General features: G+C 36.4%; 1 protein-coding gene across 1 annotated transcript in view; it reads left to right on the top strand.

Annotated features, from left to right (window-relative positions):
* LOC113647232 (thyrotropin-releasing hormone-degrading ectoenzyme) overlaps positions 1–19,463 on the top strand; it is a 152,069-nt gene that overhangs the window by 87,306 nt on the left and 45,300 nt on the right. The window contains exons 7-8 of the mRNA XM_027153864.2: positions 8,620–8,757; positions 10,510–10,575. Coding sequence (XP_027009665.1) covers positions 8,620–8,757; positions 10,510–10,575 — 204 coding nt within the window. The remainder of the gene's footprint in view (positions 1–8,619; positions 8,758–10,509; positions 10,576–19,463) is intronic.

Genomic DNA, 19,463 nt, shown 5'->3' with positions numbered 1-19,463 from the left:
GTATGGCCGAGAAGACTAGTAAAATAAAAAGCTCCCACATCCATTGATGTTTTAGGCTCTTTTACAAGTTATGGTCCAGGATGTGATTTTTTTCTGTTATATCTTCATTCTTATTCATACGTATATTGAGACGTAAATTATAACCATTTACCATAGCTAATCCACCCACTAGCATGTTTTTGTGAGTGCAGAATTCAACTGAGGACTATAGACCCTCACCACTGAATCAAATAAGCATATAGAGAAATTATCATGCTGAGATCTTTCTACAATTGTCATCCAAATATGTGAGGCATTACACAGTCTGATCTGGCTGCAGGTTTTCACTCCAGCCAAATAAGTGGGACACTTTATTTGATTGTTGACCAAGATGAACTGATTAAATATGTAAAATCACCATTTTCAGTAATTGCGTTTGTTTGGAACGAAAACCTGCAGCTACAGTGCATGTTGCACCCGAGACTGAATTCCCCGGCAATATTAATGTCTAGTGGATGAGTCATAAAATAGTTTATGATGACCAATGTTTTCAAAAAACAATTCTTTACTAAATCGAAGATGATGATGCAGTTATGTCGCCCAGTACGAGTCCTTTCAATGTCAATGGTGTCTGGTGGAGAATTCAGAACGGTGGAGCGCTTTTTATTTTATCTGACACTTTTTCACTGATGGATGGTTGTTATCATTTATGGGAGGTCTAAAATCTTATATCTTTCAATAACCTGACAATCAACTATTCAGGTAAATGTGTTATACACAAAGTAATTCATCAATAGCTTTTAGTTTAACCATATCAATGGGGAATGGGAACAATTACACATACTGTATGTATAAAGACATATGCATTTGTGATTTATATTTTTGTGAAATACTCTACTGCCCCACGTGTTTACGGAATACAAAACGGTAAACATAAAATTTTTAAACCCCCCCCCCCCCCACACACACACACACACACACAAAAAAAAAATCCACAGTATGTTATTTTGTTTGATTTGTTATTTGATTAGTCTATATTTGGAGCAGAATGATATAGTAAATGATCCACTTATACATACAGTTGTATTTCACACACACACACACACACACACACACACACACACACACACACACACACACACACACACACACACACACACACACACACACACACACACCTTTTCAATCACCACTAATATGTTGCAGATGCATTAGTGACATGGGATGAAAAATATCAGCTCATGTGCTTGAAGTCTAGTGAGCATTTTACTCTATATGACAACTGGATATGACTGTCTGCATTAGTCTACTCTTCTTATAACCGTTATATTACCTTAAAGGTAGCCATAGACAGACAGACAGACAGACAGACAGACAGACAGACAATGATGTGACATAGAGCCGTCTTATAAGCTTAGTGGTAGGCAGTGGTAACCAGAAGGTTCAGTGCTACTTGGGCATAAGGCATTCACAGTCTTACCATAAAATATTCTCTCAGGCAGCTGCTGTAATACTTACAAGTCCAAAGCAGAGAAACTTCCAAATTCAGTTGTTCCTCGTGGGTAAGACACTTCTATCCACCTCTATCAGATCTAAAGGCTCAATAAGGAAAACTTTGATTTGTGTTTATGAACCAAATTGCTGTTAGGAGTCTCTCTGTTCTTGAAGAAGGTAGAGCAGATGCTTAAAATGGTACCTCCTACTGACCCCAGGGTGTTACTGGAGGACTTCATTTCTCATACGGGGAATGATGGAGATACATGAAGAGACATGAATTGGGCTACTGGGTCTGCTGGGTCTGAACATAAGCAATAAAATGTTAGACTTTTGTGACAGTTAGGGATTGTAAAGTATAAAAGAAATACAGTTGTTTATAAGTGCAGAGGAAGCAGAGTTCAATGATCAGATTGTGGTCGTATTATTTTGGACACTTTATGCTGTCCCTTAAAGGACTGGCTCTTCATATTAATACATTAATAGAAAGTTATGTATAAGATATTCTATGACAGAAATTACTAAAGGAAAATATGCTATTTGGATAAATATTCAACCCCTGTGCTGTGGAAGCCTCACGTTTACACAATATCAAAATCAATATGATAGATAAAGCTATAGATATAAAGCTATAGTATTAACATGGACACAATTGCCTCTACCTGTCAATCAATCAATCAATCAATAAATAAATAAAAATATATTTTTGTATTAAAATACTATTGGTCAGACTGTGAATCTAAGAAATAAAACAGGTATATAAATTCTAGGTATATAAACAGGCACAACTTTGGAAAATGCTACAAGATAACATTATTAATATTAAAGAGTTTAGATATCCCAGTGAGCACTGTTAGATCAAGCTTCCATTTCTGAGGAAATGGAAGCTGCATCATACTAGCACTTTCTAGACAAGGCCATCCCTCATAACTCAGTGTCAGAGCTAAAAGGGGAATTGTGGGAGAAGGCGCAAAGGGTCCAACAGTCACTTTGAAGGAGCTATAGAATTCAGTGGCTGAGAGTACAAGGAGATACTGCAAGACAACCTGCTTCAGTCTACTAAAGAGCTAGGGAGAAACTTTCACCTTTCAGCAGAACAGTGATCTCAGGCAACAAAGCAACACATGAGAGGTTGAAGAATAAAAAAGATTAATGGCCAAGTCAAAGTCCAGAACTCAATCCCATCAAAAATCTGTACTGTAGCACTGTTTGAAAATTGCAGTCCACGAGCACCATTCAAGCAACCTGGAGCAAATGGGTGAAATTCACTGCCAAATATGGTGCAAAGCTGTCAGAAACATATACCAACAGGCTTGTTTATTTCAGCAAAGGCCAAACAATGTGCTTGTATTGTTGAGTCCATTTTCAGCATTGAAGTTCTTTGTCATGTAACACTCCACATTGGAGGTTAATGGCTCATATAAAAGTATACACTTAGTGCTTTAAGAATGTGTAGTATTAACAAAGTATTTTTGTTTTTCTCTCTTCTTGATACAGCCAATATTTTCATACAAAAGTATAAAAGCGATTTTTTTTTTTTTTTACACAAATATCTATTACTTTAAAGTAAATGGGGATATCAGACCCATGTCATTTCTCAAAGTGCTGGTTCATAAGCATCTACAATTTGAATGATGAAAGAAGCCGTTCTTTTTGTCACATGTACAGTACATTACAGTGACTATGAATCAATGAGGGTTAAGGGCCTTGCTCAAGGGCCAAATAGTGGTGGCTTGGCAGTGCTGGGGCTTCAACCCTGATCTTCCAATCAACAACCCAGAGCAAACCCAGTAGCACTTGAGATACCACTGCCCTAAGTGTAGATGTGTAATTCTATCCAGATAGAGGTAAAAAATGTCTCACACTGAAGCCAACATTGTCCTGACTAGTTTTAGATCAGGCTTTCCGCAATAAAAACATTCATTTGTTTAAACTGATTAAAAATGTCTAATAAAAGTAGATTTCCATTCCACCAGGGATATGGAAAATCCTTTTATTTACTGTAGGCACCTTACAAGGGCACCCCATGTTGGCTCCCAGTACTGCTGTATTATGTAAATCTTGCTGGATGGAGAACATAAGGCAGATCTAGGACATCTTAAAACATTATATATTATAGTTTGCTTGGAAAAATCTAGGGATCCTTCAGAAGGAGCTGGAATTTCTTTTCAATTTCCTTCCTGCACTTCCTGAGCCATAACTATTTGTATTTTTGGAATAAGGTAGAGAAATCAATCAATCGATCAATCAATCAATCAATCAATCAATCAATGTTCATGACTTGTGATGTCGGAGACTTAATGTTAAAATGTATAATGTTGTAGATTGAAATAGTCTTGAATGACAGCTGATACTGTATGTTGTCATGACAACCATCATGCCTGGTGTGTTGTGTTCTAATTTAAAAAGCTGTCTAAAGGAATCTCACTCCTTAAGCCTGTTAACATATTAAATATAGCACTAAACGATCTAATCATGCTTTACTTAATATTGCAACTGCTTTATGGGATGTATAACTGTGGTGAAGATGTGAATGTTTTACAGTGTCTCAGGCGGAACCCAGGAACAGTCCGGCTTATCACCCGACATATATCTAATTTCTGACATTATTTAAATATTACAAAACCTGCAGTAAGCTAGACGAAATACCATTTAGATATGACCAACACTGAATCTGCTTCATTCAAATGAAATTCAACAGTTCTAACAATTAGCATAACCTGGGCAAGAGAAAACACACTTATGCTGAAGAGACTCTTAATGCAGTCATGTGGTGATGGACAAAATCACTTGAGGCTCAGGGAATGAACAAATGGAAGGAGGACCAGCATCAGCATAACAAAAAGCACTGAGTGAATCGTGAGGATTGTGTTCACCATTCTGGCACTTTACGAATCACGAGTCAGACACAGTTATTTAACGCTTTAGGTTACATCTGCGTTATTAAATAGTCCTGATTTAGACCAGGCATGCTTCCAGCGATTCAGGTCTCTGTTGAGGGTTTCATCCATTGCTATTTCTCTCACCCATTCACAGTCCCTGAATTATCACATTGTTCTTTGCTTTCATTTGTACACCTTAATGACCATCTTGTGAGGCTATGGCAGAAATGCACTTCATTAATTGTTATATTTCAGAGGTATCTGGCATTAGGCTTCTTATTTGTCGGGTGTTAGACACTTTTCAGCTCATTTCATTTACTGATTGTGTCTGTTATATCTTCCTAATTTGGGCAACACATTTTACTGACCACACTGATTGCCCTTATTTTCCCAAGTGTCATTACAGTAGGTGATATTTTAGCCAGTTACAAACAATCATACCTAGTTGACATCAAGCTCAATGTCAACTGTGTAACATAAAAGCTTACGTACATTAGATACAGTGGTCTGCAACCTATCTGAGCTTTTGTTAATTAGCAATGTACATGTAGGCTTCAGTGTAAACGATAAACAACATGCGATAACAAGTGCTATAGTAAGGTGCTGAGCCAACTGAACAGCTTGTATGAGCCTAAACAAGTCTCTGTGTACCGGAGGGAAGACAATATGTCCAAAAGTCATTCTCTCAATTGGTGTTTTGATGATGGTGTTGGAAAGCACTGAGAAATACTTTGGCCCAGAATCTTGGCCCAAGTGCTCAAGTGGGCAGAGATCTGGTGGCTGTGAAAGACCAGAAGCAGCATTAAATTATTCCACTGATTTTGTCATTTGAGCATACAGTATAGCTAACTCTAGGTTACGAAACGTTATCATGCAGTTTACAGCTTTGATCAAATCAAAAACATTCATGCCTGATACAACAAATAAAACCATATTGAATATTCAGGAGATAAGCACTCACAGTATGAGGATGACAGATGAAGAGCACATCTGATACAAAGCTTTTCAATGCTGTTATGATCTTTATTTCAGGGCTGTGTGCTTGAGTATTAAGAAAAAAAAGATTTTGTTGTTAAATGTGCTATAAAGACCTTAACTGACATTCAAGAAGTTCAAGACAGACGCAAGTCAGTTACTAGATAATTTAGAGAAATGTAACAAGACGATCCTGAATACAGATCCAGCTTCCACCAAACTGGCTGTCTGATCAATGCACCGGGCAGTTTGGACTACACAAAATATTTCCATCACTTTATTTCAGTGCATTGGGCTATAAGGGTAGGTAAAGATGTTCAAATAAAAAAAAAAAAAAAAATATATATATATATATATATATATATATATATATATATATATATATATATATATATATATATATATATTTCCTACATCTAAATTTTCTTTGCTGTTCTCTGGTCTCTTTATGAGGCCTTAGGATGCATGTTTCCAGATACATGGGTTTAGGTCTCTTGTCTGCTTTTAGCACTTTACACTTTACTTTTATTTAAGAGTCAGAGCTGAAAGACTATAAATGAAATGGCACTGGGCATCAACACACTACTAAAAGCATGTATTGATGTATTGGCCAGATGGAGACTTTTAATGCTGCTCATTTTATTATTAGTAGTATTGTAAGAATGAGAAATATGCAACTTTACAGATGCTCTCTCTCTCTCTCTCTCTCTCTCTCTCTCTCTCTCTCTCTCTCTCTCTCTCTCTCTCTCTCTATTTCTCTATTTCTATTTCTATCTATCTCTCTCTCAAACCTTGAAAAATTGGTCTAATTGCAAGATTTACAACAGACTCAAGAATGAAGTTTCATTTTTGTGATACATATTTGGAATAGAGATTTTGCCAACCCTGGCTATATTTCTGATCTCTGATCTCAGCTCTGCAACCCCAAGGGATGTAAAAAAAAAAAAAAAAAAAAAAAAAAGCAACATGTGCAGAAAATGTAGAAAATGCATTTGCAAGGTGAATGCTGTTGTGACTACACCTTAACAATCATGTATATGAACACACACATGTCGTGAAAAAAAGCAACAATAGGTGAGTAGTGAAAAAAAGCAACAATAGGTGAGTAGTGAAAAAAAGCAACAATAGGTGAGTAGTGAAAAAAAGCAACAATTGAGGATTAGTAAAAAAAAAAAAGTAAAAATAGAGGATTAGTAAAAAAAAAGTAACAATAGAGGATTAGTAAAAAAAAGCAACAACAGGTGATTCGTGAAAAAAGCAACAATAGGGGATTAGTAAAAAAAAACAGTAAACAGTTTCAACTTAACAGATCGAATACATTACAATTGTTTTAAAAACAAAAATAATTCTAAGAGCAAAATTTTAAGAAAATTAATTATTATAATTTACTAGCATGTAACTAGCATGTAGCATGTATGTAACAGCATTTTAAACCTTTAATGTACTATTTAATATCAATTATATGAAGACCTCAATATCTCTCTCTCTCTCTCTCTCTCTCTCTCTCTCTCTCTCTCTCTCTCTCTCTCTCTCTCTCTCTGTCTCTCTCTCTCTTGTGTTGAAAGATTTCTGTTGTTCACTGTGGTTACTTTTAGTACCTTAACTCACCTGTCAACTTCAGGTAGATATCTGCATCTCATTCCTACCTATAAAGATCGAGCAATTAAATCCATTTTAAAACATCCAAATATGTATTTTAGATTAATTAATTTTTTCGCTTGATAACCACCTAAACATTAAAAACCAAATATTACCCAGTGCATAAATGTAGGACACGATCTTCTAAAATCCACTGATGTACTTTTCTAATATAATTAGAGTGAAATATGGTAGAAAAACCTCCCATTTTGATATGCGCTATTGAGCGAATCACATTTCCCATTACATTGTTGCCTTATCCAAAGGTAACTGTGCCATGCACTCAATTCTATTAGAAGTAATTTCACCCTACATTAGCATCTATTTCTTAGTAATAGAAATTTGTTGATGCATACCGCACATGCTCAGTAAGTGTTATTGGTGTAGATTTGTGTTGCAGTTGGCTTTATTCACTCTTTTGTATTTCTTTGCCTTGTTGTTGAGTTGTTCTACATTTTGCTATGTTTGAGAAGAAAAGAAGAAAAAAAACAAGGGAGAGAGAGAGAGAGAGAGAGAGAGAGAGAGAGAGAGAGAGAGAGAGAGAGAGAGAGAGAGAGAGAGAGATTTGTCTAAGAACTTTTATATTTACCTGAGCTGGAAAATGTTTCAAAAGTGCAAATGCTTACAACCAAACCAGCATGAAGTGTGCTGTATATATACTGTATATAAATAAAAACTTCACCTGAAGAGCTCAGTGATGACACTGTAAACATTCACAGTGCATTATAATGTTACTAGTATTACTGCATGAAATATTGTTTAAACATTCAGCATTCACATTCAGTATATACACTGGTCAGTCAGTGCTGCCTGTTTATTGTTTATTGTCTTTTGTGTATTGTATTTTTTGCACTGTCTTTTGTCCTGCACTGTGTTTTGTCCGTCTTGTCTGTCTTGTCCTGCACTGCGTACACCAGGTTGCACTACTTACAAGTCCTAGCCCGGTCTTTGTTTTACGTAGCACCATGATCCTGGAGAAACGTTGTCTCATTTCACTGTGTACTGCAATATAGCTATATATGGTTGAAATGACAATAAAAGCTTCTTGACTTGACTTGAATGTCTACGTTTTAAAGGAAACATTAAATTTTACATTATGCATTGTATATATTATTAAGCTGCTTAATAAAATGGGGTTATGATGAAGAGTCAGCGGTATAAATGTTTATGAGACAATAGAGTTTGTGTAGAAGCGCTGCCAGCTGTTTTAGAGAATGATAAAATCAGGAGATGTTGCCGTATAACAGCGTGATACAGAGTTGCTCTTACAATTTCAAGTATACACATAGCGTATGAGATTTATTCAGGTTTTTATGGTTGTGAAAGTGTCTCTGTTAGTTCATATAAACATTAGGATTTGTGTATGAGCATGTATGGTATGACTTGGGTAATGAGGATTTATTTTGTCATACTCGTCACCTTCTCTTGGCTTCAGAAACAACACAGGCTTGTCAGTTACTTTCAGATGCCTTTTGAATGTTTTGTTGTTTGAACTAAATGTTCCTCCAGCTATATTTAAGTATTAAAATGATATATTTTAGGCTATAAACAGGCTCTAATGGGCAATTTAAAAAAATCAGTATTGTAGAATATTACTAAGCAGAATAAGTAAAGTGAAGTGAAATCAACTGTGTGTGTGTGTGTCCTGCAGGAGAAACAGAGGTTCCTGACTGATGTTCTTCATGAGGTGATGCTACTGGATGGTTTGGCAAGTTCTCATCCCATCTCACAGGAAGTTTTCGAAGCTGCTGATATTGACCGAGTTTTCGACTGGATTGCTTACAAAAAGGCAAAAGTCTCTCCTGCTCATTTTTCATGAAGACTAGAAAATTAAGCTCTAAGAAAAAAATCAAGTGCTATTTGCTTGAAATTGTGCTGTTATTTTAAAATTATTTGTCTCATCCCCTGAATGGAAATATATATATATATATATATATATATATATATATATATATATATATATATATATATATATATATATATATATATTTTCTTTTCTTTAAAGAATTTAGTGGAAAGTAAACAATGTATTGTTAAACGGATATATTGTGAATTATTTATTATACATTTAATCAATTATTATATATTTATTATACATTATTATATACTTATATACAAAACTGTAGTCAAAAATGATGGTCATATAATATATATCATTAATATATATTATGGCTCATATTCTGAAGAACACTGTGGTTGAAAGCAAACAATTATATAAATAGATTCAGGTTAATTGGCTCCTGAGTAGCATGACAGAAAACATTCACCTTCACATCATGAGTTCAAATCTCTGGAGACAATGGGCCGAAACTGGCTGTGGGTTTAAAGGATGGCATACTTTCTCTCCTGTCAATCACAGCATCTCTAGAAAATTGCAGGCTTCTGTGAGCTTGTGTGAGCTGAGGAGAGCTATCCTGCAAGAGTGTTGCACTAGCCTGTTTTAAAAGATAAGGATGGTTGTCTCCATGTTCTTTAGAGGAAGCACATGACAGACTGCAGCTTCCCTGATTGGTAGCTGTCAATTGACAAGGGAAAGCTGACTGGTGGGAGGGATCAACAGATAGCACTCAACCAGATTAACCAAAAGAAACAAAACTTTGTTTTCCAACCAGTGCATCACTTCACTCTCTGTGAAGGACAAAATATCCTTTACAAATAGCTTACAGTAACATTTTTTCAACTAGGGTGAAAATACTTTAAATATACTTTAATACTTTAGTTCTCATGCAAAAATGTCAAAAAATATTTTGGATGCTGAATATGACAAGACGTAATCTTTAAATTTCTAAATGAACAGAACTGTGAACATGATGTATTTATTCTATATACACTATATAGCCAGAAGTTTGGACACACCTGACTATCAAACCCATACATGTTTGATGAACATCTCATTCCAGATTTATTTCCCACGTCTTTGCAGTTATAACACATTCCACTCTTCTGTGATGGTTTTTCACTGGAAAAACTATCACGCGTGGCTGTGGGGATTAGTGATCATTTAGCTACAGGAGCATTAGTGAGATCAGACACTGATGGTGTAAGAGTGAGGAGGTCTGGGGTTCAGTCAGTGTTCCAGTTCATCCCAAAGGTGTTCAGTGGGGTTGAGTCAGAGTCAGGGCTCTGTGCAGGACACTCCAGTTCTTCCACTCCGACAGTAACACACCATGTCTTCATGGAGCTCAGGGGCTTTGTGTACAGGAGCATTGTGGAATGTTTGAGTCTCTTAGTTACAGTAAAGGGAATTTGTAATGTAAACAGTGAACAAAGTCATACTTTGAAAAGTATATAAATAAAAGTCTAGACAATTGTGTGGCAACAGTTTGGGGAAGAACCATATATGGGTGTGAGGGTCGAGTGTTCACAAACCTTAAAGCATAAAGCATATGTATTAATGAATTATTGATAGACTACTGTGAAATGTGGTTTGTGTGTGTGTGTGCGTGTGTGTGTGTGTGTGTGTGTGTGTGTGTGTGTGTGTGTGTGTGTGTGTGTGTGTGTGTGTGTGTGTGTGTGTGCGTGTGTGTGTGTTGATCTGCAGGGAGCCGCACTGATCCGTATGTTGGCAAATGTCATGGGACAAGCTGTATTCCAGAAAGGCATCAATGTAAGTGAACAATAATAATCTTTCCTCTTGTATCTCTCATTTAATAATTATCTGTCTTTTTTATGTCTCTTAACACAACTGAGGAACACATTTGCACCAGGGCTTTTCTTTCTGTTGCTTCATGCTGAAATAAACAGCTTTTTGTTTTCTCTAATGAAACAGACTCATTAATGGATCAGAAATATGTTCTTTTTAACAGATCATTAATTGAATTGAAATGAATCAACCCACATTTTCTTATTCAGCTTCTCCAAATAATTTTCATGATGTTTTAGCATGAACACATCTTATTTGTACAAATGAGATGTGTGTTGCTGAAAGCTGTTTATGTATGAGACATTCTGATTTGATTTCTGACTATTTAACATTTCCAAAAGCTAATAAGTTTCACAATCCTCAGTCACCACATGAAGAACACAACAACAACAACACATTAATGAACATTATTAAACCCCTTAAACTCTGTTAATCTGTCCTTCATTTTGGATCTAAGAAACTACTGTGATTTTTTTTTATAACAAATACTAACAGAATAATATAAACCAAATAGAAAAAAGCTTTGAAATCTATACACAGTGATCTAAACGATTAACAGAGAATAGGATATACTTAGATTCCTTACAAACTTCCTTAGCGCTTTATCACAACTCTCGCTGCACGTTACACATAACAGCGTTACAGCGCTCATTTCTACTTCGGTGTTTTCACGCATTTCTTTTGTTTATGTTTAGATTTATGTCCTGTCTCCATCCCTAGATTGTTTGTATATTGTCTTTGGTTGTTTTTCTCATGTGTCTTGATTAGTATTTTTTGTCATTGTATCACTTCCCAGTTTTGAACATAGCTCCTGTTTTTCACGTCCCTGTGTTTTTTTTGTTTGTTTGTTTGTTTTTTCCTTTTTACATCTGGTTTATTGATCGCCTGAAATAGTGCCTGTTTTTGGCCATAAGTTTACCTCATGCTTGCAGACTGTATACCTTGCTTATAATAATAATAATAATAATAATAATAATAATAATAATAATAATAATAGTAATAATAGTAATAATAGTAATAATAATTATTACTATTATTACTATTATTATTATTATTATTATTATTATTATTATTATTATTATTATTATTATTAGTATTATTATTGATAATAATAATAACGGTGTAATATTATTATTATTATTATTATTATTATTATTATTATTATTATTATTATTATTATTATTATTATCATTATTATTATTAATGTTATTATTATTATCATTATTATGACTTGCATCCACCTCCTGGAATCATACTACTATATATATTTAACCTAGCTCAATTGTGACACTTTAAATTCATAAGAATTTAAATCCTTTCAGTTGTTAAGTTTGCCACACATTGCTTGACAGGGCATTTCCAGTGAAGTATACTTCTGTTATCGTCCCGCTCTTCCGCACACTCATTTTGAATAGAAATGTAATGGCTGCATGCTATCTGGCTTATGTCTCATTTCCATTACATTCTGTTTAAAGAGCTGATGACCTCTTTACTAGCAGTTTTTAATACTCATTTAGTTTAAAAAAGTAGCATTTAATAACATGAACAGTCACTTGAGGTAAATATACATACACGCTTCCAAAGTTGGCCTAATAATTATATCTAACAATTTAATAATGTAGTATTTTATGACTATAATAATCAGTCAGTTAACATATGAAAGAAAGAACAGAAATACAACCTTTCTTCTCTCCTACATGACTGCTGTAAATCTTACTAATTCACTATGTAACTAAGGTTGGTTTGTTTTGTTCCATAATAGTAAGCCTTATTGTTTAATTGGAAAATGACAAAAAAAAAGTATAAAATATGTATTTTTGTTCCTCAAACTGTGAATGTTTTCATATATTTGGTTTTATTTCTGAACTCAAAGAAGATTACAACAGCATCAAGACATTGCTGGGTGCCTTGAAGTATGACAAGTGTTTTTGGGAGGTCATCAGAGACTTGGCATTCCTGAAGTGTCTGCAAAAAGGTTTTACTGCCAACTTTGTCTTTAGGACAACAGGGACACCAAAGCACACTAGCAAAATCAGGACTGGTCACAGCAGACTGAGTTTGCTGTCTGAAGGAATAGCACCAATTGGGAGTCATTAGTGAACCTGAAAGGTGCTGATGCCTCACTGAGTATAAAATCTGGCCGTGTGAAACCTGTCACAGCTCTAGATAAGGAGATAGCAGCCTGCAAGAACTTTTAAAACTTCTTTTCTAAGATATCTGAGGTAAAAATCAAAGCTGAGTGTCTTCATTTGACTACAGATAGTCATATACTGTACAAGTAGATCTTGGAATGTAAGGAGCTCCTCCATAAGCTCACTAGACAGGGTAAACCAGCTTGGAACAGCTTTGACACAGTGCGTCAAGGGTTTCCTGAGCAATCACAATGCTGAAAACTAAGAAGAACTGGTGAAGAACATCCAGACGGTGGCTGCAGGATGTTTCTCAAAGTCCATATAATGATTTGTATCTCGATATATTCAAGTCGAGCATGGACGCGTACTCAGAGCACTTACCAGGATGCACCTGACTTCAAATGTAAGATGTTGGGAGACGATTGGGATCTCACTCTCATTTCCTCACTCATTTTCTACCGCTTATCCGAACTACTCGGGTCACGGGGAGCCTGTGCCTATCCCAGGCGTCATCTAGCATCAAGGCAGGATACACCCTGGACGGAGTGCTAACCCATCACAGGGCACACACACACACACACACGATTGGGATCTGCTTTATGGAAATAATTTACAATATAATGATAAATCAAAAAAAAAAAAGAATAATAATATACTCTTTTTTTTTAATAATAATAAATCTTTTTTTTGCCTTTTAATTCTTTTATACTCATTTTTGTGTTACATAACAGTTTGGGTTTATATTCTGTTTTTATTCCTGACTTTTAGTAAACTACTATTAGAAAATAACACTTTTCTACCCAGGAACAGAAATTAAATATATTCAGTGTTATCTACTGGTTAGAAGACGTCAGTAGAAACAACGCAGTCATTGACGTGTTCACTGGCCATTCGGCGAGTTTATTATTATCAAAATTATGGAAGGAGAAACTGTCACAGAGTGTCTGGGTTCAGCACATGTTTATCAAAACAGAACAGAAAGTTTTTTAGGTCAAAACAAATGATATAACAGCCATAAGATGAGGTCATAAGGAAAGATTAGCACACAATCAGCCCCAGGACAGAGTGTGCCAAGATATATTCACAATATATCGATAGTTTTATAAATCCAAAACTCTATACTCAATAAATTAAAAATCTATTTCAGAAAAAAAAAATTTCGTTGTTGAATTTCAGATTTAAATTGAATTTCAGATTTAAATGATCAGGCATTTCTCAGCAGTACAGAAGTATACCGTACATGCTTATCTTTAAGTACTGTATTAACCCAAGTAATATGCAAGCAACAGAAACAATAAAGCACTGCTTGAAGATAAAGATAACATTTATATACAAGTCAGACCCAAAAATAAACATTTTTTGCATCGCATTTCAAAACACCATAAACAAAAATGAGGAATAAATAAAAACAGGCTTGAAACATTGTGAAAGGTCAATGTCTGGGACTCGAAGGCTATCTCTGTAACAGTCTTGCCATTCGTGACATTTTTCGATACAAACAGAAATGGCTTTTTAGTTTTTCTCTGTCATTATAAAAATAATACTTGAAAAGCTCTACAGTTGGATACATTTTTTCTCAGTTTCATATTCATGTATAATTGCTGCTGTGCCCTCACTTTCCAGTGTCAGACAGATAAACATGTTGAGTTGGATGGACAAGTGCAGTGATGCGTTCTGACAGCTTGGCAGTCAAATGCTCCTTTATTTATTTATTTATTTATTTTAATGTCCTGGCGTGGGACTGTTAACTCGACCACAATTTTAGGATATGTTTTCAGCCATCAGTTAGATCCTGACATGTCTTGCTTTGACATGTCTTAATTTCCTACAAATATTACATGAGAGTTTTTCACACCTTTATGACATACATTCATTAGCAAATAGACAATGCTGAGCTTTTAATATCACTGGGAGCCTTACTTTGTGGTCGTATTCAACATCGGGTAATTGCTGGTTTTGTGTGCATGTGACATTCACGGTGTCTTTGCTATATATTATTTTTTTCTCATTTCAGTATAAAGTGGGTATGATGGCCGGGTAAAGGAGAACGTGATTTTCTGGATGTTGACTCAAATTGCTTACGTCTGCCTGTCTGCCATTCAAGTGTAGATATGTTATGTAGATTCAGCTCAGAGACTGAAGAATGGAGGCTTTGGAAGTGAAAGATTTTGTTGTGGTGCTTGTATTTGCTTTTTACCAAGGAATCTCATCTATACACACAGAGAGAGAGAGAGAGAGAGAGAGAGAGAGAGAGAGAGAGAGAGAGAGAGAGAGAGAGAGAGAGAGAGATTGTTGGCTAGCTATCTAAACCTCTCCCTCTTTCACTGTTAGCTGTTCAGCCTAAGCAGATGCCAAATCTCATAATGCTTTCGACTTTGGAGAGAGCAGATTGTTTTTGAAGGAGCCATATGCTATTTGAATTACATTAAAACCTTTAACTCAGTAAAGTCTCAGCACTTTTTTATTATTTACCTTCTAGTGTATTTTTAGTGACTGCTATCAATTATTTCTTATCTGTAGAAATAAAACTCTTGAAGTTACAAGAGTGATGAGTAACCGTGTGGGTCCTGGGAATTTTAGAGGTTAAAACACAAGTTATGTTTTACATAAAGTACTTGTTTTGTGCATTTTAGTATGATTTAAAATATGACAGTGTAAGTTATGATCAAAAAGCCACGTTGCTCTTTTTAGGTTTGAAAATGGAAGATAAAGATTTGGCAGCTTTACTGGTGGGTAAACCAACCCAAGTACAATATTTGACATTAATACTCATATTGATATAAATATCCATGCGCTAGATTGTTAGACAGAACACAGTCTGGATGTGGATCAAGAAAAGTATTTCTCCAAACTAACCCTGCGCTTAAAAAAGAGGGAGTGTGTGAGTGAGTGAGTGAGTGAGTGAGTGAGTGAGTGAGTGTGTGAGTGTGTGAGTGTGTGAGTGAGTGAGTGAGTGAGTGAGTGAGTGAGTGTGTGAGTGTGTGAGTGAGTGAGTGAGTGTGTGAGTGAGTGAGTGCACTTCAACATCTTGCCTATAGTCACATTTCTGTAGTATTTCCCATTACAAGATTAAAATTAAACAAATATTAGCTATTAGATTATTAAACAGATATAGAAAAAAGGTGCTAACAGGTGAGGAGAGTGTGCAGAGAAGATGGAAGGACTATTTTAATGAGCTCATAAATGAGGAAAATAAGATGGTAAGACGGGAAGAAGTGGTGAATATTGTAGAGCAGGAAATAGGAAAGATTAGAAAGGATGACGTGAGGAAGACTCTGATGAGAATCAAGAGTGGAAAGTCTATTGGGCCAGGTGACATTCCTGTGGAGGCGTGGAAGTGTCTAGGCAGGGGCGTAGATTACGTGGGGGACTTTTTATAAAAAGTAAATTCGTCCCCCTCACTTTTTTAGTGGAGAGTTGTGTTCACCACATGTTGAGGTTTTAATGGAGCAATGTATATAAATGCAGATTGATTTAAAATTCAAAGAGACAAGAAAGTTTAAGATAGTCTATACATGACGTTCACGGCAATCACTCACTTGTCACGTCATCATCACGCGCCCCCAGTACTGTAGCTCGAGTCGCCCCCGCGGTCCAGCATTCGGTTACGATGAGCTCAAAGCGGCAAAAAAAACGCTTCACTCCTTTTTTATAAAAATGTCAAGCAGTGTAAGTTGGCATATGGTATCCGAATTGTGTTGCACAATGTTTAGTAACTCTTCCTGTTGCTCTTGTTGAATAATTAGCAAGTTTTAATTTAAAGGATTATAAGGAAGCTTTGACAAACGTTATATAAACTCTTTTATAACGTCTTTTGTTTTAACAAGTGTGTTATCAAAACCCTTCAAATAAGATTAAAGATAATGTTGAACTGAGATTTTACAGCATGTTTAACTCTGCCAATTCTACATAATATCAAGTATGTGTCACTGTATGTACACGACAGAGACGAGGACGACGGATAGTGACATTAAAGATGCCCCCCCCCATTTAATTTCACATTTTGTCGTCCCCCCACACACACACATTTTAAATGATGGCTATGCCCCTGTGTCTAGGAGTTTCTACCTAGATTGTTCAACAGGATTTTAGGGAGCGAGAAGATGCCTGAGGAATGGAGATGTGTTCTAGTGCCGATCTTTAAGAACAAGGGAGTTGTAGCAAATAAAGAGGTATAAAGTTGATGAGCCACACAGTGAAGCTTTTGGAAAGAATAGTGTAAAATAGGCTAAGAAGGGAAGTGGATATTTGTGAGCAGCAGTATGGCTTCATGACCAGTAAGAGCACCATTTTTGCTCTGAAAATGTTAGTGGAGAAGTACAGAGATGGTCAGGAGGAGCTGTACTGTGTCTTGTGGCATTTAGAGAAAGCTTACACGTACATCAAGGATCGGCTTTGTTTGCTTTGGTGATGGACAGGTTGACGGATAAAGTCAGACAGGAATCTCCATGGACAAGGATGTTTGCGGATGACATTGCGATCTGTGGTAAGAGTAGGGATCAGGTGGAGGTGGAACACCTGAAAAGGTGAAGGTTTCCTCTGGAAAGAAGTGGAATGAAAGTCAGTCATAGAAAGATAGAATAGTACAGAAAGGGAGGGAAGTAGAACAGTGAGGAGACCAATGCGGTGTGACAGGGAGTGTGGAAAAGAGGTGAATAGGTAAATGCAGGCGGGTTGGCGTGGGTGGAGAAAGGTGTCAGGACAAAGGGGTTGTGTGACAGAAGAGTGTCAGCGAGGATCAAAGGAAAGGTGAACAAGACAGCAGTGAGAGCAGCTCTGCTGTATGGGTTAGAGACTGTAGCAGTGAGGAAAAGACATGAGGCAGAGATGGAGGTAGCAGTGATGAGGATGTTGAGGTTCTCTTTAGGAGTGACGAGGATGGACAGCACATCAGTGGGACAGCTCAGGTTGCCTGTTTTGGGGACGAGGTCAGAGAGGCTAGATTGAGATGGTTTGGACATGTACAGAGGAGGGAGATGGTTATACTGGTAGAAGGATGTTGGAGATGGAGCTGCAGGGTAAGACGTCAAGAGGAAGGCCAAAGAGGAGACATATGGATATTGAAAGAGAACATAAAGGTTATTGCACGTAACTAAAAACATGTCTATAGATAAATACGATGGACATCTTTGTGATCATATGACGCAAAAACATTTTTCTGCACAAAGCCTTTGGAGACACTGCAAAAGCCACGAGCGAATATATTTGTAGTCTGTTTTTTTAAAGCTATGGCAATTTTCCTGCCATGTGCAGGAACAATAAAGGATACTTTTGCAAAATGTACCTCATTTTACTTCATTCAGTAAATGCTGTAGTGATTTACAAAAAGAAGCAAAACTTTTTTTACCTGAATGATTTTGGTTAGAATTGCAGTCCTCTGTCTCTGTCACTGTTTGTTTAGTATTCTGTCCTTCAGAAACCGTGTGTGTGTGTGTGTGTGTGTGTGTGTGTGTGTGTGTGTGTGTGTGTGTGTGTGTGTGTGAGTGCTGTGTAGTGGGCAGCAGTGAGGCAGTGGTTGACCCATCACCTTCTATTATATCTTTTTGCCCTGTGCTTCACTCTACTGATTGAATGCTGCTCACAAAGAAACAGAGATGCACTTTAACAAGACTCTGAGAGCCCTAAATTAGGACTGAGTGGCTCTAAAAGCTCTGAAGGTACAGCCTCAGGGTCCATACGAGCTGCCAGTTTTTATCTCCATCCTGAACATATCACTTTGGATATTTTTAATTTTTTTTTAATTTAAGTTAGAAATTTAGCACAACAAAAATGAAAAAAAAAAACCTTCAAACACAAAGAAGATACCACACGTGCAGGATACCAGGACTAACATTTACCAGGACATTTGTTAAAAAGAAAGAAAATATAGAAAAAACCTTGATATTGATTATATATATAGAAATGGTGTGAAAGTGAGCAGAAATGCTGCTTTGGCATCTTTGCTAGAGGCAACATTGGACCTTATGGTCATCTAGCCTTAGGGTTATGAGAGAAAACACAACATGGATCGACAGAGCAGTCCGGGACAGACCCAGTGAGGCAGTAGATATGACTTTTATCTGCTTGATCTCCAGTACATTTCCCAGAATGTTCATTTCTTGAGCAGGGTCATGCCCTTGGGGTCACAGGTCACTGTGTCTATGCCAGTCAATCTTGGTTCAGTGGCTACTGCCAGATCACTAGAGACTTACAACACCACTGACAGGCAACATTAGGATACAGAACATATCGGCAAGGAGCCAAAGAGAAAAGCCTGCTTGTGTATGGAAAGAAAGGCAAACTTAAATCTAGATATCTCTCTCACACTCAGACTTGTCTGCTTCCAATGAATTCTGATCTCCTTATCCTTTCATGCTGCTAATTTAATCCGTTAAAATACAGTATATCTACCTTTTTTCGACACCCCGTGAAAGGGAATTATGGGCGTAACTTAATGCTAACAAACATTTTGCTGTGGTGTCACTAGTCATTCATTCGTAGCAAGATAAGGAATAGTTCTCTGACAGAGCTTGTAAAGGACAGCTAACATTTGTATAAGTCGAAGACTGAAAGTGTCACACATAAAATAAAATGATGTTGATGATTAATAGTATTAGTAATTATTCATTCATTTTCTATCGCTTATCCGAACTACCTCGGGTCACGGGGAGCCTGTGCCTATCTCAGGCGTCTTTGGGCATCAACCCATCGCAGGGCACACACACACTCTCATTCACTCAC

Source organism: Tachysurus fulvidraco, chromosome 19 (assembly GCF_022655615.1).
Source record: "Tachysurus fulvidraco isolate hzauxx_2018 chromosome 19, HZAU_PFXX_2.0, whole genome shotgun sequence".
NCBI classification, from domain to species: domain Eukaryota; kingdom Metazoa; phylum Chordata; class Actinopteri; order Siluriformes; family Bagridae; genus Tachysurus; species Tachysurus fulvidraco.
This window is presented reverse-complemented; position numbering and strand designations above follow the sequence as displayed.